Source organism: Ursus arctos, unplaced genomic scaffold, assembly GCF_023065955.2.
Source record: "Ursus arctos isolate Adak ecotype North America unplaced genomic scaffold, UrsArc2.0 scaffold_27, whole genome shotgun sequence".
Classification (NCBI taxonomy): domain Eukaryota; kingdom Metazoa; phylum Chordata; class Mammalia; order Carnivora; family Ursidae; genus Ursus; species Ursus arctos.
The window spans coordinates 1,951,658-1,972,196 of NW_026622952.1; the positions used below are offsets into that span (position 1 = coordinate 1,951,658).

General features: G+C 43.2%; 1 protein-coding gene across 3 annotated transcripts; it reads left to right on the forward strand.

The window, feature by feature from the left end:
• Positions 1–1,153: 1,153 nt before the first annotated feature.
• On the forward strand, positions 1,154–20,019 carry CHRNA6 (cholinergic receptor nicotinic alpha 6 subunit). 3 transcript variants are annotated; one of them, XM_048226377.2, is made up of 7 exons: positions 1,159–1,488; positions 3,619–3,758; positions 14,324–14,368; positions 15,718–15,827; positions 15,919–16,211; positions 16,503–16,897; positions 18,888–20,019. In XM_048226377.2, the coding sequence occupies exons 1-7, from the start codon at positions 1,410–1,412 to the stop codon at positions 19,017–19,019; spliced, it is 1,194 nt and encodes a 397-aa protein (XP_048082334.1). In that variant the 5' UTR covers positions 1,159–1,409; the 3' UTR covers positions 19,020–20,019. The 3 variants fall into 3 exon arrangements, with proteins under 3 accessions (XP_048082332.1, XP_048082334.1, XP_048082333.1); XM_048226375.2 differs by having other exon boundaries at positions 1,154–1,488; positions 15,919–16,897; XM_048226376.2 differs by lacking the exon at positions 1,159–1,488 and adding an exon at positions 10,147–10,187 and having other exon boundaries at positions 3,712–3,758; positions 15,919–16,897.
• The last annotated feature ends 520 nt before the right edge of the window (positions 20,020–20,539 follow it).

The following is a 20,539-nucleotide window of genomic DNA, read 5'->3' on the forward strand; positions in this document are numbered from 1 at the left end:
TGCATCAAAGAGTTTCCCATGATACACCTCGCCAGCTAGGTCTCACCCGTCCCCATGGGACTCTCATCGGCTCTCCCATAGACATCTTAGCAGGAAGAGAGCCCCCACCGGCTCCGGCCTACTCTCCCCTCCGGGTGATGAGGCCTCTGGTGGCTGCGAAGGTGTGAGCCAACAAATGGCGTGTCCACACCCCTGGTAGTTCCTTTTTCAAATTTTTTGAGGGACCCCATACTGTTTTCCACAGCAGCTGCACCAACTTCCCTTCCTCCACACCCTCACCAACACCTGTTATGTCTGGTCTTTTTGGCAGTAGCCATCCTAATAGGTGGGAGGTAATATCTTACTTTGGTTGATTTGCATTTCCGTGCTGATCAGCGACTTCGAGATCGCTTTCATACACCTGTTGGACATTTGTATGTTTCTTTGGGAAAATGTCTATTCAGGTCCATTGCCCACTTTTTAATTGGATTTGTTTTGATATTGAGTTTTATGAGTTCCTCATATGTTTTGGATATTAATTCCTTATCAGACATATGGTTGCAAATATTTTCTCCCATTCCACAAGTTGCTTGCCGTGGGTCTGTCTCCCCTTTAACCAGCACCAAAATCTGACCAGAAGGCCCGGTTCATCAGAATCCTATTGACACTAAACTTACAGAGGCAAGAAGAAACTTATAAGAAAAGCAGTCGATGACAAGGATATTTCAGTAAACGTAGGGCTGTCCAGGTGGCATCCTGTGTTCAGTTCGCATCCCTCTGGTTCTCAAACACCTAATCTCTGGTCCTGGATGGTGATTGCTGAGCTCAGAAAGACAAGACACCAGAAACCCCGGAGTCAGGCGAAACCAGATGAGTGCTGCTCGAAGCCACACTTATTAAGACAGGAAAGGAAACCCCTATTTTAGGAAGTTTTCTAATAACAAGGGTAAGCCTTGATTAACCAGAGAACTCAGTGAATCAGAACACACTGTCTGGGCCCCAGCACCTCCTGTCCCTGGACTTGGGGCTCAGTCAAAGGGTGTCTCTTTCCCCAAGGATGACTGCCGAGACTGTGCTACAGAAAGATCTAAGCCAGGCAATGTTTTCTGTCCTCCTTCAGTCCTGCCTGCCTCGCGTTCCCTCACTGCTTTTCTTCACTGTTCTTGCACGAAAAGAGATCTAGGGGGACAGGGAAGTGATGACTCATCTGACATCAGATTGAGTCATTTTTATTTGCCCTTTTGTTGGCCTCAGGCTCTGATATTGGGAATAGTCGTGTTGCGTTTGTGAATGTTTTTATTTCACAGAAGACACAGGTGGATTGCAGTGGGACTCGGATGATTTAAAGGTCTGATGCGTGTGGCTGTCTGATAGCTCTCTGCTTTCCACAGTCCTTCGACTAGAAGAAGAAATCAAAGTGTGTTTGAATCATGCTGCCCAGCAAGGGCCAGGGACCCCTTCCCTTTGGTTTGTGTCTCTGGCTGTGTATATTCATGCCCGGCTTGAAAGGTGGGTTTTCTTTCTGCTTTATCTCGTAGTCTCTTCTCGGCTACATGTGTTCGCTCTTCTTTTCTAGTCGTGCTTGACTGAGCAGAGATGAGATATTCTATGTCTGAGTATGTAGAGGGTCTGCAGAGAATTACTACTGTTATAACTGCTAATTAATCGATTTCCTACTGGGTGGGTTTAACACGTAACATGAGATTTAGGGGGTGGGGAGGGGAGGACAATGGAACATTGTAAACCATACCTTATTTTATTGTCCCACTGAAATATAGTGATAATAATGATGCAGTTTTCTATCCATCTCTGCTATGGGTATATTCAACTGATTTATTTGTATTTGCATTTAATGTATATTTTTTAAAAGTGTGATTTGTTTGTTAGCTGATACTATGACTTAGTCCATGAACCCCTCCATTTTGAAGATAATCATTACTGTTTTGGGAAGCCTGTCATACTACTGTGCTGGAATGTGTCCTAAGAGTAAGATTATTCATTTTAAAAAGTTAGGAGTTGGAAACAGACAGCTGCTATTTGGCTGAAGAAAACCACATTTCCACATGCTGGTGGCTTTGTGGGGGCTTGCTTCAGGACTCATGGAGGGCTTATCTACAGTGTCTTGGGGGGGGAGATGGGTAACAGGGTAATGGAGAGAATTGTTTCTCGTCTGTTTTATGTAGAACTATTTCTACCATTATTGATGATAGTGGTAAGAGTGCTATGTTACATTTAAAATTGTTCTTTCCTGCTGAAAGCTCCGAGTTTCAGTGTTTCCAAGTGCATTCGTCGAACAGCTCTTTATTTAGTGATACAACAGCTATCCTTTTGTTCATTTTTACGGAATGAGTTCTCAGTCCCTTTAATTTTTTTTCTTTCAGGGTATAAATCTCTCTGGGAAATTAGTAGAACAGTATTTCAGATGTCAAATTTGGCTTCTATTAAGGGAAAATATAGAGGGGTATTAATGAAACGAATTATGTCGAATGAAGGCAAGTAACCTACTTTCAATACATTCTTGGAAAAAGACAGACATACGCATTAAACTATTTAAAATTTAGTGACTAAAATGCTATTATTTAAGAGCTAATTCCCAATTCTTTTAAAACTATTTAAATAAGCTTGCCTCAAAAACCTTGCACTTCCATAAATCTCCAGAATAATTGAATTCAAAGCTGATTTTAAAGAGTATGGTTTGTTAAGATCTTAATAAAATTACTAGTTATTTCAGTTTGTTTGGTGAAGGCTCCCCGCTAAGCGCTTCACTGGCTGTTGGATCAGCACTTTGACAAGAAAGGGCAGGACTCTTCCTCAGGAACCAGATCAGTGAGATCATAAGCTATCGCCAGTGACATAAGCAGAAACTGGAGTTCATGCTATCCCTTTACATGTTGGTGCAGTAGACTCTTTTTTTTATTTATTTATTTATTTATTTTTTTTTAAAGATTTTATTTATTTATTTGACAGAGATAGAGACAGCCAGCGAGAGAGGGAACACAAGCAGGGGGAGTGGGAGAGGAAGAAGCAGGCTCATAGCGGAAGAGCCTGATGTGGGGCTCGATCCCAGATCGCCGGGATCATGCCCTGAGCCGAAGGCAGACGCCTAACCGCTGTGCCACCCAGGCGCCCCAGTAGACTCTTTTTTTTAAAGATTTTATTTATTTATTTGACAGAGAGAGAGACAGCCAGCCAGAGAGGGAACACAAGCAGGGGGAGTGGGAGAGGAAGAAGCAGGCTCATAACGGAGGAGCCTGATGTGGGGCTCGATCCCATAACGCCGGGATCACGCCCTGAGCCGAAGGCAGACACTTAACCGCTGTGCCACCCAGGTGCCCCATGGTGCAGTAGACTTTTAAAAGTACTCCTGCCAATATTTTATTTGACATCACACTAGTTCTGGGACGTAGGCATTACTCTTTTCATCTTCAGGGCAGAGGTAACAACCGAGGCTCGGAGAGGCAAGGTACAGTGGACACCAGGGGCAGTCTGTGCGGGGTGGACAGAACGCAGGGGCAGGAGGGCTCAGTTGCCTCGGACGCCCCACTGCCCGTGTCACTTAGTGATGGAAGCTGCCAGAACCTCCCCATCTGTGAACACCCTCTCTGCCTCTCTAACTCTTCCCTCTGTTTGGCCATACAGGCTCTGCAGGCTGTGCCTCTGAAGAGAGACTTTTTCACAAACTGTTTTCTCAGTATAACCAGTTCATCAGGCCTGTAGAAAACGTTTCTGATCCCGTCATGGTGCATTTTGAAGTGGCCATCACACAGCTGGCCAATGTGGTAAGTGCCTCCAGTTCACCACCTGTTCCTGGAGGAACCCTGACTCTGCGGGTGGCAGGGGGGTGGGGGAGCAGAGCAATTCTCGACATTGTCCCAGTTATTGCACATGGTAAATATAGAAATTTAAAAAATACGAACAAACACACTGCCCCATTAATGCTATAATTACTCACTTCAAGGCAGTGTCTTTCTGGAAGTGCTTTCAGAGCGAGTTTATGAAACAAAGAGGCTAAGGGGAAGTTGAAGGGAGAATACAGAGGAAGCTAACTTCATTGTGCACCTATTATGCACCAGTCACTGTGTCTACACCTAGTGGCTGTCATCTGCATCTTATAGCTGGAGGGAAGCTCAGTTGAGCAAACTTCCTAAGGTTGTACGGCTCTAACATGGCGGAACTGAGATCTTAATCAAGCCTGGTTGACTCCAAAGCTCATGTTCTTTTCACCCCGTAGAAAAAGAATGGCTTTAAGTCTTCTACATTACGCAAGAAAGAAAAAAAAAATCACCTTCTTTTATATGGAGTTCCATCCAGGCCTGAAAAACAGATGTGAATTTGGCGTTCTTACTTTAATTTACGGCTTCTATGTTCAAGGGCAAGTAGGACAGCAGCTCTTTTTGAATAATCTTCATGCCCTAGTTGGCAGGAGAGGAGGTAGCGGGACCTGATATTATAACATAGTGCAGGGTTCTGGCTCCAAGGCAAGGGACGGGACTGAGCTGGCTTGGATCAAATTCTAGGAACAGGCAGGCTCAGGAAGTTGCGGGGGGGGGGGGGGGCTAAAGCATCTCCAGAAAGACAACAGCAAAGAGAGCTCCTTTCGTCAGTCCCAGCCTGTGGATGAGGAAGGAGTCACTGTCCTCGTAGACTTTGCCCCTGGGAAACAGTGGTGGCTCTCAAGGTTCACTGTGGAAAGACCTCAATTACAGATGTGAAATCAGGGCCCACGACTTTCTACAGCCATGCTTCGGGGTGGACGAGGCTGACCCTGGCCTGGTCCTCTGGCTTCTGGCCCAAGTTGGAAGTATATATATACTGGTACATATTTGTTTTAAAAAGTCACGTTTTCTTTTGCTTAGATGGACCCACTCATTCCTTTATTTTATTATTTTTTTAATAATAATTTTTTATTATGTTATGTTAGTCACCGTACAGTACATCCTTAGTTTTTGATGTAGTGTTCCATGATTCATTATTTGCGTATAACACCCAGTGCTCCATGCAATATGTGCCCTCCTTAATACCCATCACCGGCCTCTCCCATCCCCCACCCCCCTCCCCTCTGAAGCCCTCAGTTTGTTTCCTAGAGTCCATAGTCTCTCATGGTTCATTCCCCCTTCTGTTTACCCCCCTTCATCCTTCCCTTTCTTCTCCTACCGATCTTCCTACTTCTTATATTCCCTAAATGAGTGAAACCATATGATAATTGTCTTTCTCTGCTTGACTTATTTCACTTAGCATAATCTCCTCCAGTCCCGTCCATGTTGCTGCAAATGTTGAGAAATCGTTCTTTTTGATGGCTGAGTAATATTCCATTGTATATATGGACCACATCTTCTTAATCCAGTCATCTGTTGAAGGGCATCTCGGCTCCTTCCACGATTTAGCTATTGTGAACAATGCTGCTATGAACATTGGGGTGAATATGGCCCTTCTCTTCACTGCATCTGTATCTTTGGGGTAAATACCCAGTAGTGCAATTGCTGGATCATAGGGTAGCTCAATTTTTAACTTTTTAAGGGACCTCCACACTGTTTTCCAGAGTGGCTGTACCAACTTGCATTCCCACCAACAATGTAGGAGGGATCCCCTTTCTCCACATCCTCTCCAGCAATTGTTGTTTCTTGCCTTGTCTATTTTTGTCATTCTAATTGGCATAAAGTGGTATCTCAATGTGGTTTTGATTTGAATTTCCCTGATGGCTAATGATTTTGAACATTTTTTCATGTGTCTGTTAGCCATTTGTATGTCTTCATTGGAAAAGTGTAGTTCATATCTTCTGCCCATTTTTTTATTTGATTATTTGTTTCCTGTGTATTGAGTTTGAGAAGTTCTTTGTAGATCTTGGATACTAATCTTTCATCTGTAGTGTCATTTGCAAATATCTTCTCCCATTCCATGGGCTGCCTCTTCGTTTTTTTGACTGTTGCCTTGCCTGTGCAGAAGCTTTTTATCTTGATGAAGTCCCACAAGTTCATTTTTTCTTTTGTTTCTCTTGCCTTTGGGGATGTGTCATGAAAAAGGTTGCTGTGGCCAATGTCAAAGAGGTTGCAGCCTATGTTCTCCTCTAGGATTTTGATGGATTCCTGTTTCACATTGAGGTCTTTCATCCATTTGGAGTTTATCTTTGTGTATGGTGTGAGAGAGTGGTCAAGTTTCATTCTTTTGCATGTAGCTGTCCAATTTTCCCAGCACCATTTATTGAAGAGACCACTCACTCATTCCTTTAAAAAATATTTATTTGGTACTTATTCTGATCCTCTCTACCCCCAAATAGTGTTTTGTACTGGTTACTGGCCTCCTGCTGGGCTGGGAACCATAATTTGCTGTGGATTGGGCTGTTATAAAGAAAGTTTCACTTAAAGGCAGTCTATTTCACTGTACAGCATTACTTCAAATTCATGGTTGATATACCCTTTCAGGACATTGCTCTGAGGATGGTGGGTGGGGACGGCAGAATACAGATTTTGACATTTGCATTTGGCTGCTCTCAAAGATTTTTAAGAATTACACGGCTTAAATAAAACAAGTTTATTTCTTTCTTATGTAACAGAAATCTAGAGGCTAACAGTTTAGGAGGTTAACACCAAGTGGCTTCATGGTGTTAGTGACTGCACCATTGTGTTTGGTTGCTCAGGTTAGGCATTGCACAACACCCACGGGACACCAACCCCATGGACCATGATGCTAAAAGCATAAACCATACATGGTGACGGTGAGCAAGGTTCCTATCTTTCTATTTCTCCGTGTGCTTTCTTCCCTCAGTGTTGCCAAGGTGGTCCAAGGTAACTGCTGATTTCACTCATCATAGTCACATCCTTGGTAATAAGCTGGAGAAAGGGAGAAGGGCACATAACAGACATCTGTGACTTCCTTGAGGAGTTTTCTTAGAAGTCCTACTAACATCCTTGGCTTCCTATCTCACTGACAACCTCCAGCTCTAAGGGAGACTTGGGAAATTTAGTTTTTTAAGTTGAATTTTATTTACTGAAATAATTGTAGATTCATATACAGCTGTAAGAAATGATAGAAAGATCCTGTGTACACTTTGCCCAGTTTCCCCAGTGGCAATCACTAATATGTCTTCCATTTCTAAAATTTTGTCATTTTGAGAAAGTTATATAAAAACGAATGATATAGTACCTAATAGTGTGGGATTGTTTTTTCCACTCAGTATGATTTTCTGGACCCTCCTCCCAGGTGTTGATGGTATCAATAGTTCATTTCTTCTTGGTATGGAGTCATATTCTGTGATATTTATGCACTGCAGTTTATTTCACTTTTCGTAGCTTGAAGAACATTTGGGTTCATTCCAGTTTCATTCTATTACAAATAAAAGTGCTAAGAACATTTGGGTACAGGTTTTTGTGTGAACGTAAATCTTTATTTCTCTGGGATAAATTGCCAGGTGTGCAATTGCTGGGTCATGTGGTAGTCGCGTGTTTAGTTTTTTTTAAGAAACTGCCAAATGCTTTCCAGAGGGAATATATCTTTTTCATTCCTACCAGCAATATATAAGTGATCCAGTTTATCCACATCTTCACCAGTATTTGGAGTTGTAACTATTTTTTATTTTAGCCATTCTAATAGGTATATAATGATATCTCATTGTAGTTTTAATATGCATTTTCCTAATGACTAATGATATAGAATATCTTCTCACGTGCTTATTTGCTGTCTGTATGTCTTCTTTGGTGACATGTTTGTTCATGGTTTTTTTGCCCATTTTCTAATTGGATTGTTTGATTTTTTTTTTTTAACTGTTCAGTGTTGAGAGTTCTTGCTATATTCTAGATACTAACGCTTTGCCAGATATGTGGTTTGCAGATACATCTGACCTTTGAATAATGCAGGAGTTAGGAGCGCTAGCCCCTGCCATAGTCAAAATTCTTCATTAACTTTTGACTCTCCCCAAACCTAACTACTAATAGTCTACTGTTGACCCTACTGACCTTACTGGCCTTACTGATTACATAAACACTTGCTTAACACATATTTTGTATGGTAGGTGTGTTATATTCTGTATTCTTACAATAAAGCAAGAGAAAATAAAATGTTATTAAGAAAATCATAAGGAAGAGAAAGTCCATTTACAGCACTGTGCTGTAAAAATTCTACACGTAAGTGGACCTGCACAGTTCAAACCTATGTATTCAAGGGTCGGCTGTGTTTTACCCTAGTTTGTAGCTTCTCTTTTCATCTTTTTCATGTGGGCTTTCACTCAAAGTTTTCCATTTTCATGAGGTCCAATTTATCAATTTGTCCTTTTATGTGTTGTGCTTTCAGTAGCCTAAGAATTCTTTGCCTTATTGCAGATCCCAGAGATCTTCTTTTATTTTTTTAAAGTTTTATTTATGTTTTACATTTAAGACTGTGATCCATTTTGAGTTAATTTTTAATTTTTGTATAAAATGTGAGGCTTGGTGTTTCTGTTTGGTTTGGTTTGGTCTGCGGTGTTTCATTGCTCCCGTATCAATTGTTGAAAAGCCTATCCCTTTTTCCATTGAGTTGGTTGTGCACCTTTGTGAAAAATCAGTTGAGTATATTTGTGTGGGTCTATTTCAGGGTCTTCTGTTCCATTCCATTGATCTCTGTGACTAACCTTCCACCAATACAACCCAGCCTTGATTGCTGTAGCCGTATACTAAGCCTTTTTTTTAACTTTAAAAGATTTTATTTATTTATTTGAGAAAGAGAGAGAACAGGAGCAGGGAGAGGGGCACAGGGAGAGGGAGAAGCAGACTCCCCATTGAGCAGGGAGGCCAATGCAGGGCTCGATCCCGGGACCCTGGGATCATTACCTGAGCCATTGGCAGACCCTTAACCGACTGAGCTGCCCACGCGCCCAGTAAGTCTTAATATTGGCCAGAGTGATTCCTGCCATCTTATTTTTCTTTGTCACAATTATATTAGCTGTTCTGGGGCCTAAGCCTTAGAATAAGTTGCCTATGTATACCAAAATCCTTGCTGGGATTTTGAAAGGAATTACATTACTTCTGTAGATTAATTTGGGGAGAAGTGACATTTTTACTGTTGAGTCTTCCAACCCATGAATGCAGGATATTTCTCCATTTATTTAGCTCTTTTTTCATCAGCATTTCATAATTTTCAGCATGCAGATCCTGTTCATGCATTATTATGCATATATGTAAGTACTTTGTTTTATTTGAATCAATTGAAAATAATGTGCTTTTAATTTTGGTTTCTCCATGTTCATTGTTAGTATATGGAAACTGAATTGATTTCTGTATGTTGATCTTGTATTCTGAGATCTTGCTGAACTCACTTATTAGTTTCGGTATTTTTATAGATTCCATAAATGCAACCATGTCATATGCAAATAGAGGTAGTTTTATTTCTCCCTTTTCAATCTGTGCCTTTTTTCCCCTTTTTCTTGCCTTACTGCACTGACTAGAATTTCCAGTACTGTGTTGAATAAGAGTGGTGAGAGTGGACATCTTTGCCTTGTTCTCAATCTTAAGGAAAAAGCATTCAGTCCTTCACCATTTAGTATAACGAGAGCTGTAAGCATTTTATAGAGGTTTTCATCAAGTTGAGGATGTTCTCCTTTATTCCCAGTTTCCAGAGGGTTTTTATCACGAGCTGATGTTGAATTTTTGTTAAATGCTTTTTCTGCATCAGTTGATAAGGTCACATAATTTTTCTTCTTTACCTTGTTGATATGGTAAATTACACTGATTTTTGAATGTTGAACCGGTCTTTCATCTCATTTAGTCATGGTGTATAACTTTTTATATGTTGTTGGATTCAGTTTGCTAATACTTTATTGATAGATTCATGACAGATACTGATCTGTAATATTCTTTTTTTGTACTGTCTTTGGGTTTTGTGTCAGGATAATACTTCATAAAAAATATTTGGAATTGTTCCATCCTCTTCTATGTTCTGGAAGAGATTGTATAAAATTGATATTAGTTCTTTACATAGTTGGCAGAATTCTCCAGGGGAGCTTACTAGGTCTAGAGATTTCTTTTCCAGGAGTTTTTAACTATAAATTCAATTTTTAAAAATGACTATAGGCTGTTCAGACTGTTAATTTCATCTTCTTTGAATGTGGGTAATTTGTGGCTTTTGGGGTTTTAATCAACTTCTTTTAAATTTTTGAATGTATGATAAAGTTGTTTATAGTATTGTCTATTCTTTTTAAAGGCTACAGGATCTGTAGTGTTCCCAAGTCATTTCTGATGTTGGTGAGTTTTGTCATTATTTTTATTTTTGTCAATCTTGCTACAAGGTCATCAGTTTGTTGTTTTTCCCCCCAAAGAATCAGCTTTTGTTTCATTGATTTTTCTCTATTGTTTTCCTTCTCAATTTTATTGATTTCTACTCTTTTTTTAAGGTTATTTATTTATTTAAGTAATCTTTACATCCAATGTGGGACTCGAACTCACAACCCCAAGATCAAAAGTTGCATGCTCCAATGACTGAGTCAGCCAGGTGTCCCACAATTTTTACCCTTATCTTTATTTTCCCTTCCTTAAGCTTGTTTTGGGTTCATTTCGTGTTTCTTTTTCTAATGTCTCGAAGTAGAAACTTGGATTATTGATTTGAGACCTTTCTTTATTTATAATGTAAGCATATAATGCTATAATTTTATTTTCAGCACTGTTTTTTAGCTATGTCCTTCATGTTTTGATATGTTGTTTTTTCATTTTCATTCAGTTCTATGTATTTTTAAAAATCTCCTTTGAGGGGCACCTGGGCGGCTCAGTCGGTTAAGCATCTGACTCCATTTCAGTTCAAGTCGTGATCTCAGGATTGTGAGATTAAACCCTGTATGGGGCTCCGTGCTAAGTGCAGAGTGTGCTTGGGATTCTCTTTTTCCCTCTCCCTCTGCCCCTCCCCCTGCTCGTGCATGCATGTGTTCTCTTTCTCTCTCTCTCAAATAAATAAATAAAATCTTAAAAAAAATCTCCTTTGAGACATCCTCTTTGGCCCATGGATTATTTAGAAGAATATTGTTTAGTTCCTGTGGGTTTAGAGATTTTCCTGTTGTCTTTTTGTTATTGATTTCTAGTTTGATTCCGTTAGGGTCAGAAAACACACTGTATGTTTTCAATTCTTTTAAATTTTATACGGCTTATTTTATGGCCCGTGATAAAAATATGGTTTATTATCTTGGTTAATATTCCATGCATGCTTGAAAAATATGTGTATTCCGCTCTTTTGAGTGAAGTGTTCTATATATACCAGTTAGATCCTGCTGATTGATTATGTTCTTCAGATCTTCTATATTTTTGCTGATTTTCTGACTAGTGGTTCTATTGTTTGCTGAGGGAGGTGGTGTTGAAGTCTCCAGGTATAATTGGGGGTTTGTTCCTTCTTTCAGCTTTATCATTTTTGTTTCATGTAATTTAAGGCGATTGTTTGGTGTGTATACAGTTGGGATCATTATGTTTTCCTGGTGAATTGATCCTTCTAGCATTATGTAATGTCCCTCTTTGTCTATAGTAATTGTTTTTTTCTGGAGTCTACTTTGTCAGATATTAATGTAGCCATTCTTATTGGTGTATTAAAAGCCACCTGTACTCATGTGGGGCACCAGAAGTCCCTGTGGACCATATTCATTGTTGTCCTTGAGCCATGGTGGGCTCTGGGGATGGCTCTGTGATGCAGTACAGCCAGGATGCACAAAAGCTCCCTTCTCAAAGTCTCTAAGCCTCTTGCTGCTCTACCTGGAAGTGTTTTCGCTACCATACAGAATGACTCTGGCCACAAAGGCTTCTGGGTGAATGATCTTTCAGCGTAAGAGCACATCTGCTGTCCCGCCAATGGGGATTCAAGACAAAGCCCCTGTCCAATGTTTTGATGGCCCCACATGTCTGAAATGACGAACTTAAAGGCCTTAAAGTATAGTCCACCTGACCCTTCTGATCTCAGTCTCCGCTGCTCCAGAAGCTAATCAATTTGAAATTGTAACTCCAATCCTTTGATGCAAGCAGGGTGCCAACTAATTTATTTTCCCAAGAAAGAGATACAGGGCAATGGTCCCAGAAATGTGGAGTGCTACTCTGGGTCTCTGGCCTCCTCCAGCTGGGCTGTCTGATGGTAGTGTCCATGACCATCAGTGTGGTTTGGAATTGGGTGGAGAACAAGACTTGCGAGAACAAGTCTTGATCCGTAAAGTTGGCTGACACCCCTGAGGATGTCCACACCACATTGTGCCTCACCAGCTTGTGGACATGTTGGGGGGAGACAAGGATATTGTCAGGATGATATTGCCAACAGACGTGCATGATTTGGACACAGTGTAGGAGTTCACAGTGTACACGAGTTCTATCAACACAGTATACTAATGTACAGGGAGGATGCAGTCTTTGGAGGATGCTTATGACATTTATCCCTGAGACCTTTTGGACTGCATAGTTAGTCCATTCCTGATTGGCAGCCAATGAATTTATTGACATGGCCTCTGCTGGAATCTATAGGTCACAACATGACCTTTTCATAAGCAGAAGTCATCAGCCTTGGGCTTGGGTGATTATAAAGCCATGGACTGCTTGGCCAATGGATAAGTATAGCTTTTTTTCTTTTTTTCCCCCTTTTCCTGGTTAATAGGAAACCATGACTATAACTACTTTTGTTGACCCTTTAAAACTCTGGGGCTTACCATGACTTGACACAAACCCATTTGAAGAAGGAAGCTTGGCAGGGGGAATAGAGAACTACAGAGCAGCTCAGTGAGAAAGAGCAGGTTGGTGTCTGAGTCCTGGCCACAGCTCTGTCAACCACAGTTGAATTCATTGACTCTGAGGGTGTCCACGTGTCTTGTAAAGCAAGGTTGGTAAGTTGTTTTTGTAAAGATTTTATTTATTTATTTGAGAGAGAAAGAGAGTGAGAGAGAGACCATGAATGATGGGGAGGGGCAGAAGGAGAGGAAGAAGAAGACGCCCTGCTGAGCGGGGAGCCCGACATGGGCGTCCATCCCAGCACCCCAAGAACATGACCTGAGCCAAGGGCAGATGCTTAACCGACTGAGCCACCCAAGCACCCCAGTTGCTAAGTTTGGGGAACCCAGTGCTGGCCACTGGGAACACCCAATAACTTCTAAGCTGCTATGCTGTAAAGTTGCTGAAAGTTTTGGATATGTCTTTAGTAGTTTTTCCACTGAAGGCTAGTAGCTGCTTAAGAACACATTATATTTGGGATATTGGCCTGAAATGTTTTCTTCTAGATAGCTCCATGACTCTCTTCAGGCCATTTAGGTCCCGGCTTAAACTATCTCCTCAAAGAAGCCTCCTTTGACCATTCTGTCTAAAACAGATGTGTGTGCGTATGTGTGTGTGTGCATGTGTGTCTGCACGCACACACACACCACTCCATCCCTCTTTATTTTTCTTTATAGAACTTTTAACTATCATACATTATATTATATATCTATTATTGATTTTTTTGTCTCCCCAGTTAACAGTTTAGACACATGAAGGGAGGGAGTTTTTCCATCCTGTTTACTGCTGCAGTCCCAGCATTTTATAGCACATAGTAGGTACTCAGTAAATATTTGGGTAATAAATGCTTGAAGCAATCAGCATGGCTTGGATGAGAATTGGGATGTGTTGTAGTGGAGTGTTAGGTCCCAGCTGGAAAACTCCATGGGGAACTGTGGCTGACATTTCAAGGGGCAACTGGGCTCAGGACTCAGAGCCTAGAGAGTGCTGAGCACAGCTGAGGAAGGGAGGTTTCCAGGACTGGGGACGAAGATGGTAAAAACAATGAACCAGGTTCTGATACCTGGCACGATCTGCAGTACTTCCCCTCCCTCCTTCCCACTGCACCTTCTCTTCCTCCTTTCATGGAATCAGAAAGCGTTGCAGACTTTGGTGATCAGAAAGGATTCACAAGGGGCACCTGGGTGGCTCAGTTGCTTAAGTAGCTACTTTCAGCTCAGGTCATGATCCTGGTCCCTGGATCAGGATTGAGCCCCATGTCAGGCTCCTTGCTCAGAGGGGAGTCTGCTTCTCCCTCTCCCTCTCCCTCTGCCCCTCCCCCTGCTCATGCTCTTTCTCACTCACTCTCAAAAAAATAAATAAAATCTTAAAAACAGTAATAAAAACAAGAAAGTTTTCACATAAGAGGTGAGACTTGAATCAGATTTGAAAGACAGTCTTTAAACTACATTTTCTCTCCAAGTCAACAGGGTTGGAACCAGATGTGAAAATACATATTTCTGGTTGTATTTTATAAGTTGCTTTCTTAGTCCTCTTTGTTTTCCTCTATTGGTGTGAATAACTCAGATTTGGCTCTCTCTTGTTGTAATTCTTGTTCTAAGATCCACCTTTATTAGCAAGTACATTTAAGGCTAAAAAATATTATTTCTTTTTCCCAGGATGAAGTAAACCAGATCATGGAAACCAATCTGTGGCTACGTCACGTATGTGTCCTGCCCTTGGACGTGTCTTACTCATGTGCCAGCTTAGCAGTGCCTAATGGATAAATTCCACTAGCATCCCCTCTTTCCATCTCCAACTTATACAGAGCATAAAATATTATCTGTCTCCAAAGCCTAAAGTTCAGCTCTGGTAACAGCTGCTTGATGCAGACGTCACAGGTGCAGAAACATAATGATAAAATGCTCTAGGACACAGAGACCTGTCCCTTCTGGTTTCTGCCCTCGAGTCTCCTATTTTTATCTGTAACTTGAGCCCCGGAGTCAGATGCTTTCCCACTCTTTGATCCTGCTGCACCAGGCGCAGGGAAGTCAGGAAACGAGTATGAGAGCGTGTGGGTTAGATTCCCACCAGCTGGTTTGATCAGTTATACCATCTCATCCTTCCTTCTTCTTTTTTTTTTTTAAGATTTTATTTATTTATGCAACAGAGACAGTCAGCGAGAGAGGGGACACAAGCAGGGGGTGTGGGAGAGGAAGAAGCAGGCTCCCAGCGGAGGAGCCTGATGTGGGGCTCGATCCCAGAATGCCGGGATCGCGCCCTGAGCTGAAGGCAGACGCTTAAGGACTGCGCCACCCAGGCGCCCCCTCATGCTTCCTTCTTATCTTAATCTTTTAAACAGACTTTGTAACAAACTCATCATTGTACACTTGAACTATCTTTTTAATATTAGAAATGAGTTGCTCCAGTGTGAATATAATCTATGGAACATAGAAATTGAGTTTATAACCTTGGCCAGGTAATTAATAATCAGTAGTTAATTATCTAAGTCATACTGGCCAAAATCAGGTCAGCTACCTAGCCCCCTACTCCACATGGATTTAATGTCCCGACTTTTGATAGAAACCAATGTACTCTTGGGCGCCTGGGTGACTCGGTCAGTTAAGTGTATGCCTTTGGCTCAGGTCATGATCCCAGGGTCGTGGAATCGAGTCCCACATTGGACTCCCTGCTCAACAGGGAATCTGCTTCTCCCTCTTCCCCTCCCCCTGCTCATGCTTTCTCTCTCTCTCTCTCGCAAAAAAAAAAAAAAAAAAAAGAAAAGAAAAGAAAGAAAGAAAAGAAGGAAGGAAGAAAGAAAGGAAGAAAGAAACCAATGTACTCTTCATTTATTTTTTTAAGTAGACTTCATGCCCAGTGTGGGGTTTGAACTCATGACCCTGAGATCAAGACCTGCATGCTTTACCGACTGAGCCAGCCAGGTGCCCCTCAATGTACTCTTTAAATAAAAACTTACTTTTTCCTAAAAAAATCCCTGCTAAACCAACATAGAATTAACACTGGAAGAGAGTAACTAAGAATTTTTTATTCAACTGTCTTCTACTGCCTTTAGATCTGGAATGATTATAAATTGCGCTGGGACCCAATGGAATATGATGGCATTGAGACTCTACGTGTTCCCGCAGATAAGATCTGGAAGCCTGACATTGTTCTCTACAACAAGTAAGGGCTTCTGGCAGCAGCAGTCTCCTTCCAAAGTTGCCTTCGGTCCAGCAAAGGGGGTGTTACTAATGGTGTCTGGCTTACTTTGCAGTGCTGTTGGCGATTTTCAAGTCGAAGGCAAGACAAAAGCTCTTCTTAAATACGATGGCATGATAACCTGGACTCCACCAGCCATTTTCAAGAGTTCCTGTCCTATGGATATCACTTTTTTCCCTTTTGATCACCAAAATTGTTCCCTGAAATTTGGTTCCTGGACATATGACAAAGCTGAAATTGATCTTCTAATCATTGGATCTAAAGTGGATATGAAAGATTTTTGGGAAAACAGCGAATGGGAAATTGTTGATGCTTCTGGCTACAAGCATGACATAAAATACAACTGTTGTGAGGAGATATACACAGATATAACCTATTCTTTTTACATTAGAAGATTGCCGATGTTTTACACCATTAATCTGATCATCCCCTGTCTCTTTATTTCATTTCTAACTGTGCTGGTCTTTTACCTTCCTTCTGATTGTGGTGAAAAGGTAACCCTTTGCATCTCAGTTCTGCTTTCTCTGACTGTGTTTTTGCTGGTAATCACGGAAACCATCCCGTCCACGTCTCTTGTGATCCCACTGGTGGGTGAGTACCTCCTGTTCACCATGATCTTTGTCACCCTGTCCATTGCAGTGACCGTGTTCGTGTTGAACATACATTATCGCACGCCAACAACACACACCATGCCCAAGTGGGTGAAGACGGTTTTCCTCCAGCTGTTACCCCAGATCCTGATGAGGAGGAGGCCTCTGGACAAGACGAGGGGGACGAGTTCTGATAAAAACTACAAAAGCATTTCCAGTAGGCGCACCAGAGTCAACTTTGATCATTGCGGAGAGACCAAACTTCCTAAAGCACGCTGCAGCTGTCATACATCAAGTGAGCTGGCCGCCAGCGAGAGCAGATCGAGTCATCGGCCCTCACAGTGGACGACTGACAATTCAGAGCACTCGCCCGACGTCGAAGATGTCATTAATAGTGTTCAATTCATAGCAGCAAACATGAAGAACCAAAATGAAACAAAGGAGGTGGGTACATGGCCCCCTAGCCCCTCCACCTGAAGCAGGCTTAGGGGCACTTGGAGGAGCAGGGCAGAGCTCCAGCGTGAGCTGTTTGCAGGAGGGTCAGGGAGCATTCATTACTCTAAGACCGAGCTCGGTTATTATGCAGTTGTGCGTGAAGTGGCCTGGGGGTTGGGTGGAGTAAACCATAGCCTCGTTGCAAACCTCCACCTCTGGAAATGTTAACTCCAGTGAAATCCGGTCCAAATAAACACTCAGGACAACCTTGGTTAATCGAAGTGTTTCCTAAAAGCAGTGGCAGAGGGAAGGGTGGATGGGGAGACCTGCCCACAGAGCAGCCCACAGTCGGAGAGTGCTGGGAGAGGGGACTGAGTCCTCTGCAATTCCAACCCCATTTATTCTACTGCAGAGGGATTTAGGTGCAGATGGAATGAGCCTTGGGGGGATATTTTTAGCATCAACATATTCTGCTTTTGTTGCCCAGAATCTAACTATAGCAGCATGGACCTCCCCCATCCTCCAAAGAGAGAGCTCAAGAAAGTCATGCCAATTTTCCATTTCATCAGGATGGCTAGCTGAGGGCATCTGAAAACCTGCACCAGGGGTCTGGGTTTCACCTCACGCTGCAGAGGCCGTCATCTGTATCTCCTAGTGAAAGGCTGTCTCGAGACCTGAAGTCTGCCCCGTTGGTGCAGGGGAGGATACTGTGACTGCGAGTCGCAAGGCAGGGGGTGGGGGATGCATCACGGGACAGTGAGCCCAGAGCTGTACCTTCATGGTAACACCTTCATAAAATGGAGGCTAGAGTTATTGATTTAAACACCACCGGGCAGGTCAAGACACAACCTGAGCCGTCAGTCTAGGGCATAAGCTGGAAGCTGATAAATTGAAGGTCGGAAACTGGAAGTGTTACAGGACTTCTTCCTCCATCCGCGCCCGCGGTTCTTGGTCACACCGCTTTGGAGAAGGAAGACATAGACCAGACAGAGCAGTGGGCAGCAAAGCAAGGTTTATCGAGCGACAGCAAAGTGATAGTACAAAGCTGCCGAGGAGGGAGGGGACCAATTACCACTGGAATTTCTGGTCTAGGGGTTTTATGGGCTTGTTGGCAGGCTGTTTTAATCTGATGAACCCTCCCAGCGCCTGTCATCCAATCAGGTTTCTGTCATATGGGAAAGGGTGGAGGGCTCCTTCCAGGGTGTAAAATCCTTTTAAGGGTGGTTTCCTCTTAGGGCAGGGGCGGGGGCGGGGCGGGGGTTCTGGTCCCTGCCTGCCTGCCTTCCGACTGTCCTTCACCAGAAGGCCATGAGAAATGCAATGAACTCTCCACAGCCAGCACAGCTTTGGGGGCTGGAAGGTTGCTATTCCTGAGAGGGGGGCCCTCCATCACTCCTCACGTCCTGCACCCCCTGCCCCAAACCCATTTCCCAGACTTGCCAAAGAATCAGAATATCCAGTGGGGCCAAGGGCCAGAAGTTGAGGTATCTGAGTGGCTTTCTCGGGAGTGCTTTCTGCAGGAAAAGTCCTTGGGGCCCCGTGCAGTCCTGCTCACTCTGTAGCCACCTGCGGGAGGTCCTGGAAGGGCTTACACTCCACCCTCTTCAGACTGAGGTTCTGTGAACTAGGGGCGCCTGGGTGGCTCAGTCATAGTGTCTGCCTTTGGCTCAGGATGTGGTCCCGGGGTCCTGGGATCAAGCCCTGGGTCAGGCTCCCTGCTCGGCTGGGAGCCTGCTTCTTCCTCTCCCACTCCCCCTGCTTGTGTTCCCTCTCTCGCTGGCTGTCTTTCTCTGTCAAATAAAAAAAAACTTAAAAAAAAAAAAAAGTTCTGTGAACTATATAGGCAGCATGGCTTAACCAGGATGAAACGAATATTTGCTTTAAAAATTACCAGGGAAGTCTTCTTGAAAAAGAAGCAGCTTATTTATGAGACAAAGCACATTTCCTGTGGCTTCAATATGTACTTTTTAATTGTTTTGACTTTTTGTTTGCCTTTCAGGTGGAGGACGACTGGAAATATGTTGCCATGGTGGTGGACAGGGTGTTTCTTTGGGTGTTTATAATTGTCTGTGTGTTTGGAACTGCGGGGCTATTTCTACAGCCACTGCTGGGGAGCACAGGGAAGTCTTAAGGATGTATTTTCCTTTTAGCTTTTGAAACTTACAGATGCTGTATTTGTTCTATGTTCCCGACCATCAGGAAAGGGACATAAAGCTTTCCATCCAAGTCCCCCATTTACTGAAGCTGATGGCTAGATGGAAAGAGGACTTTATTGCAAATCGGGGGGCTGAACGCCCTCCTCTGTAGCACAGAGGGTACTTGAAGATGTCTGATAGCCCTGGAGCAGAGTGGGCAGCACCCACAGGCTTCTCCTCTCTGTACTTGTTCGACTTCCAGGGACACGAATGACCCATAATACAGTGAACCATGTAATCAACATCAAGCCACGCTAGAACGGGGTATCTTATCCCTCCAGCTTCTGCTGCTTATCATCCAGACGTGAAACTCCAGCTCGTACCTTGCCGGCACCTGTGGTGCTTGGAACTATTACACGCTCGCTTCCTTAGGCATGCCTCTGGGATGTGCTCAGACACGTCAACATTATTTGATATGTTAATTGGCAAAAAGTGATAGCAGGTCATCAGTGTCTATCTCAGCAGGCTGCACCTAATTAACATTCATCTGGCTAGAAACTCGAGTGGTAACCCAGCACTGTGCTAGGCATGGCGAGGGCAACAGAAATAGGTCCTGTCCCCAAGTGCTTGCAGCTTTTTAGGAAAAGCCATAAACACAAAGATCTCCAGGACCAGGTGGCGCATGGGGAATGTGGCTGGAGCAGCGGAGTGGGAGAGCGTGATGTGGTGTGGCCACACAGACACGGAGCAGCCTCTGCTGCCGGTCCGAGACAGTAGCGTTTCCATTTGTTCGTTGCAGCTGAGACAGCAAATAAAGTTATTCTGCAAGAAATTGTGATCTGGTACCTCTTGGAGCAATACCTTTTCTGAGAGGGAGCACTTGGGGAATTCTGTTTCATTCCACCCTCATTTATCTTCATATTTGTTGTATAAATATTATTGTAACTTAAAAAATGTATTTCAAAGCAGAAAAAAATAAATCTACTTAACAAAGGACCTAATTATATTCTGGTCTTTCCCCATCTCCTCCTTGTCTGTGCACACACATAATTTACACTTCAATTTTACCTTTCAGTTTTGTATTTTGCTGTTTTCTCAAAACATGCCAGGATTATTCCTCTGTGATGTTGCATAGGCTTGAATGTGGGGTGTCCCTACCAGGTGGGGGCCGGCGGCGCCGGTGGTGAGAGAATTCACGGGAGGCAGAACAAAGAGATCGGGGTTTATTGAATACATGGCAAGGGAGCAGCGGGCAGGACAGCGAGGGAGAGACGGGGGTCTCTCGATGCGGTGGTGAAGGGCTGTAGGAATAGGGCGGAACGACGGAGCTATGGGAACGAATAGAATTTTCCCTTTTTTGGAAACTGCGCCTGGGTGTAAGTCGCCCATGGGTCAACGAGGGCCTACGGCTGTTTCGAGGTGGGTCGTTCACGAGCCTGCTTGCGCTCAGCCCCGCGGTCGTGGTCGGCGTGGGCCCCTGTGCCTTGCTGGGTTTCCCCTGCTCACGCCGCTGCCT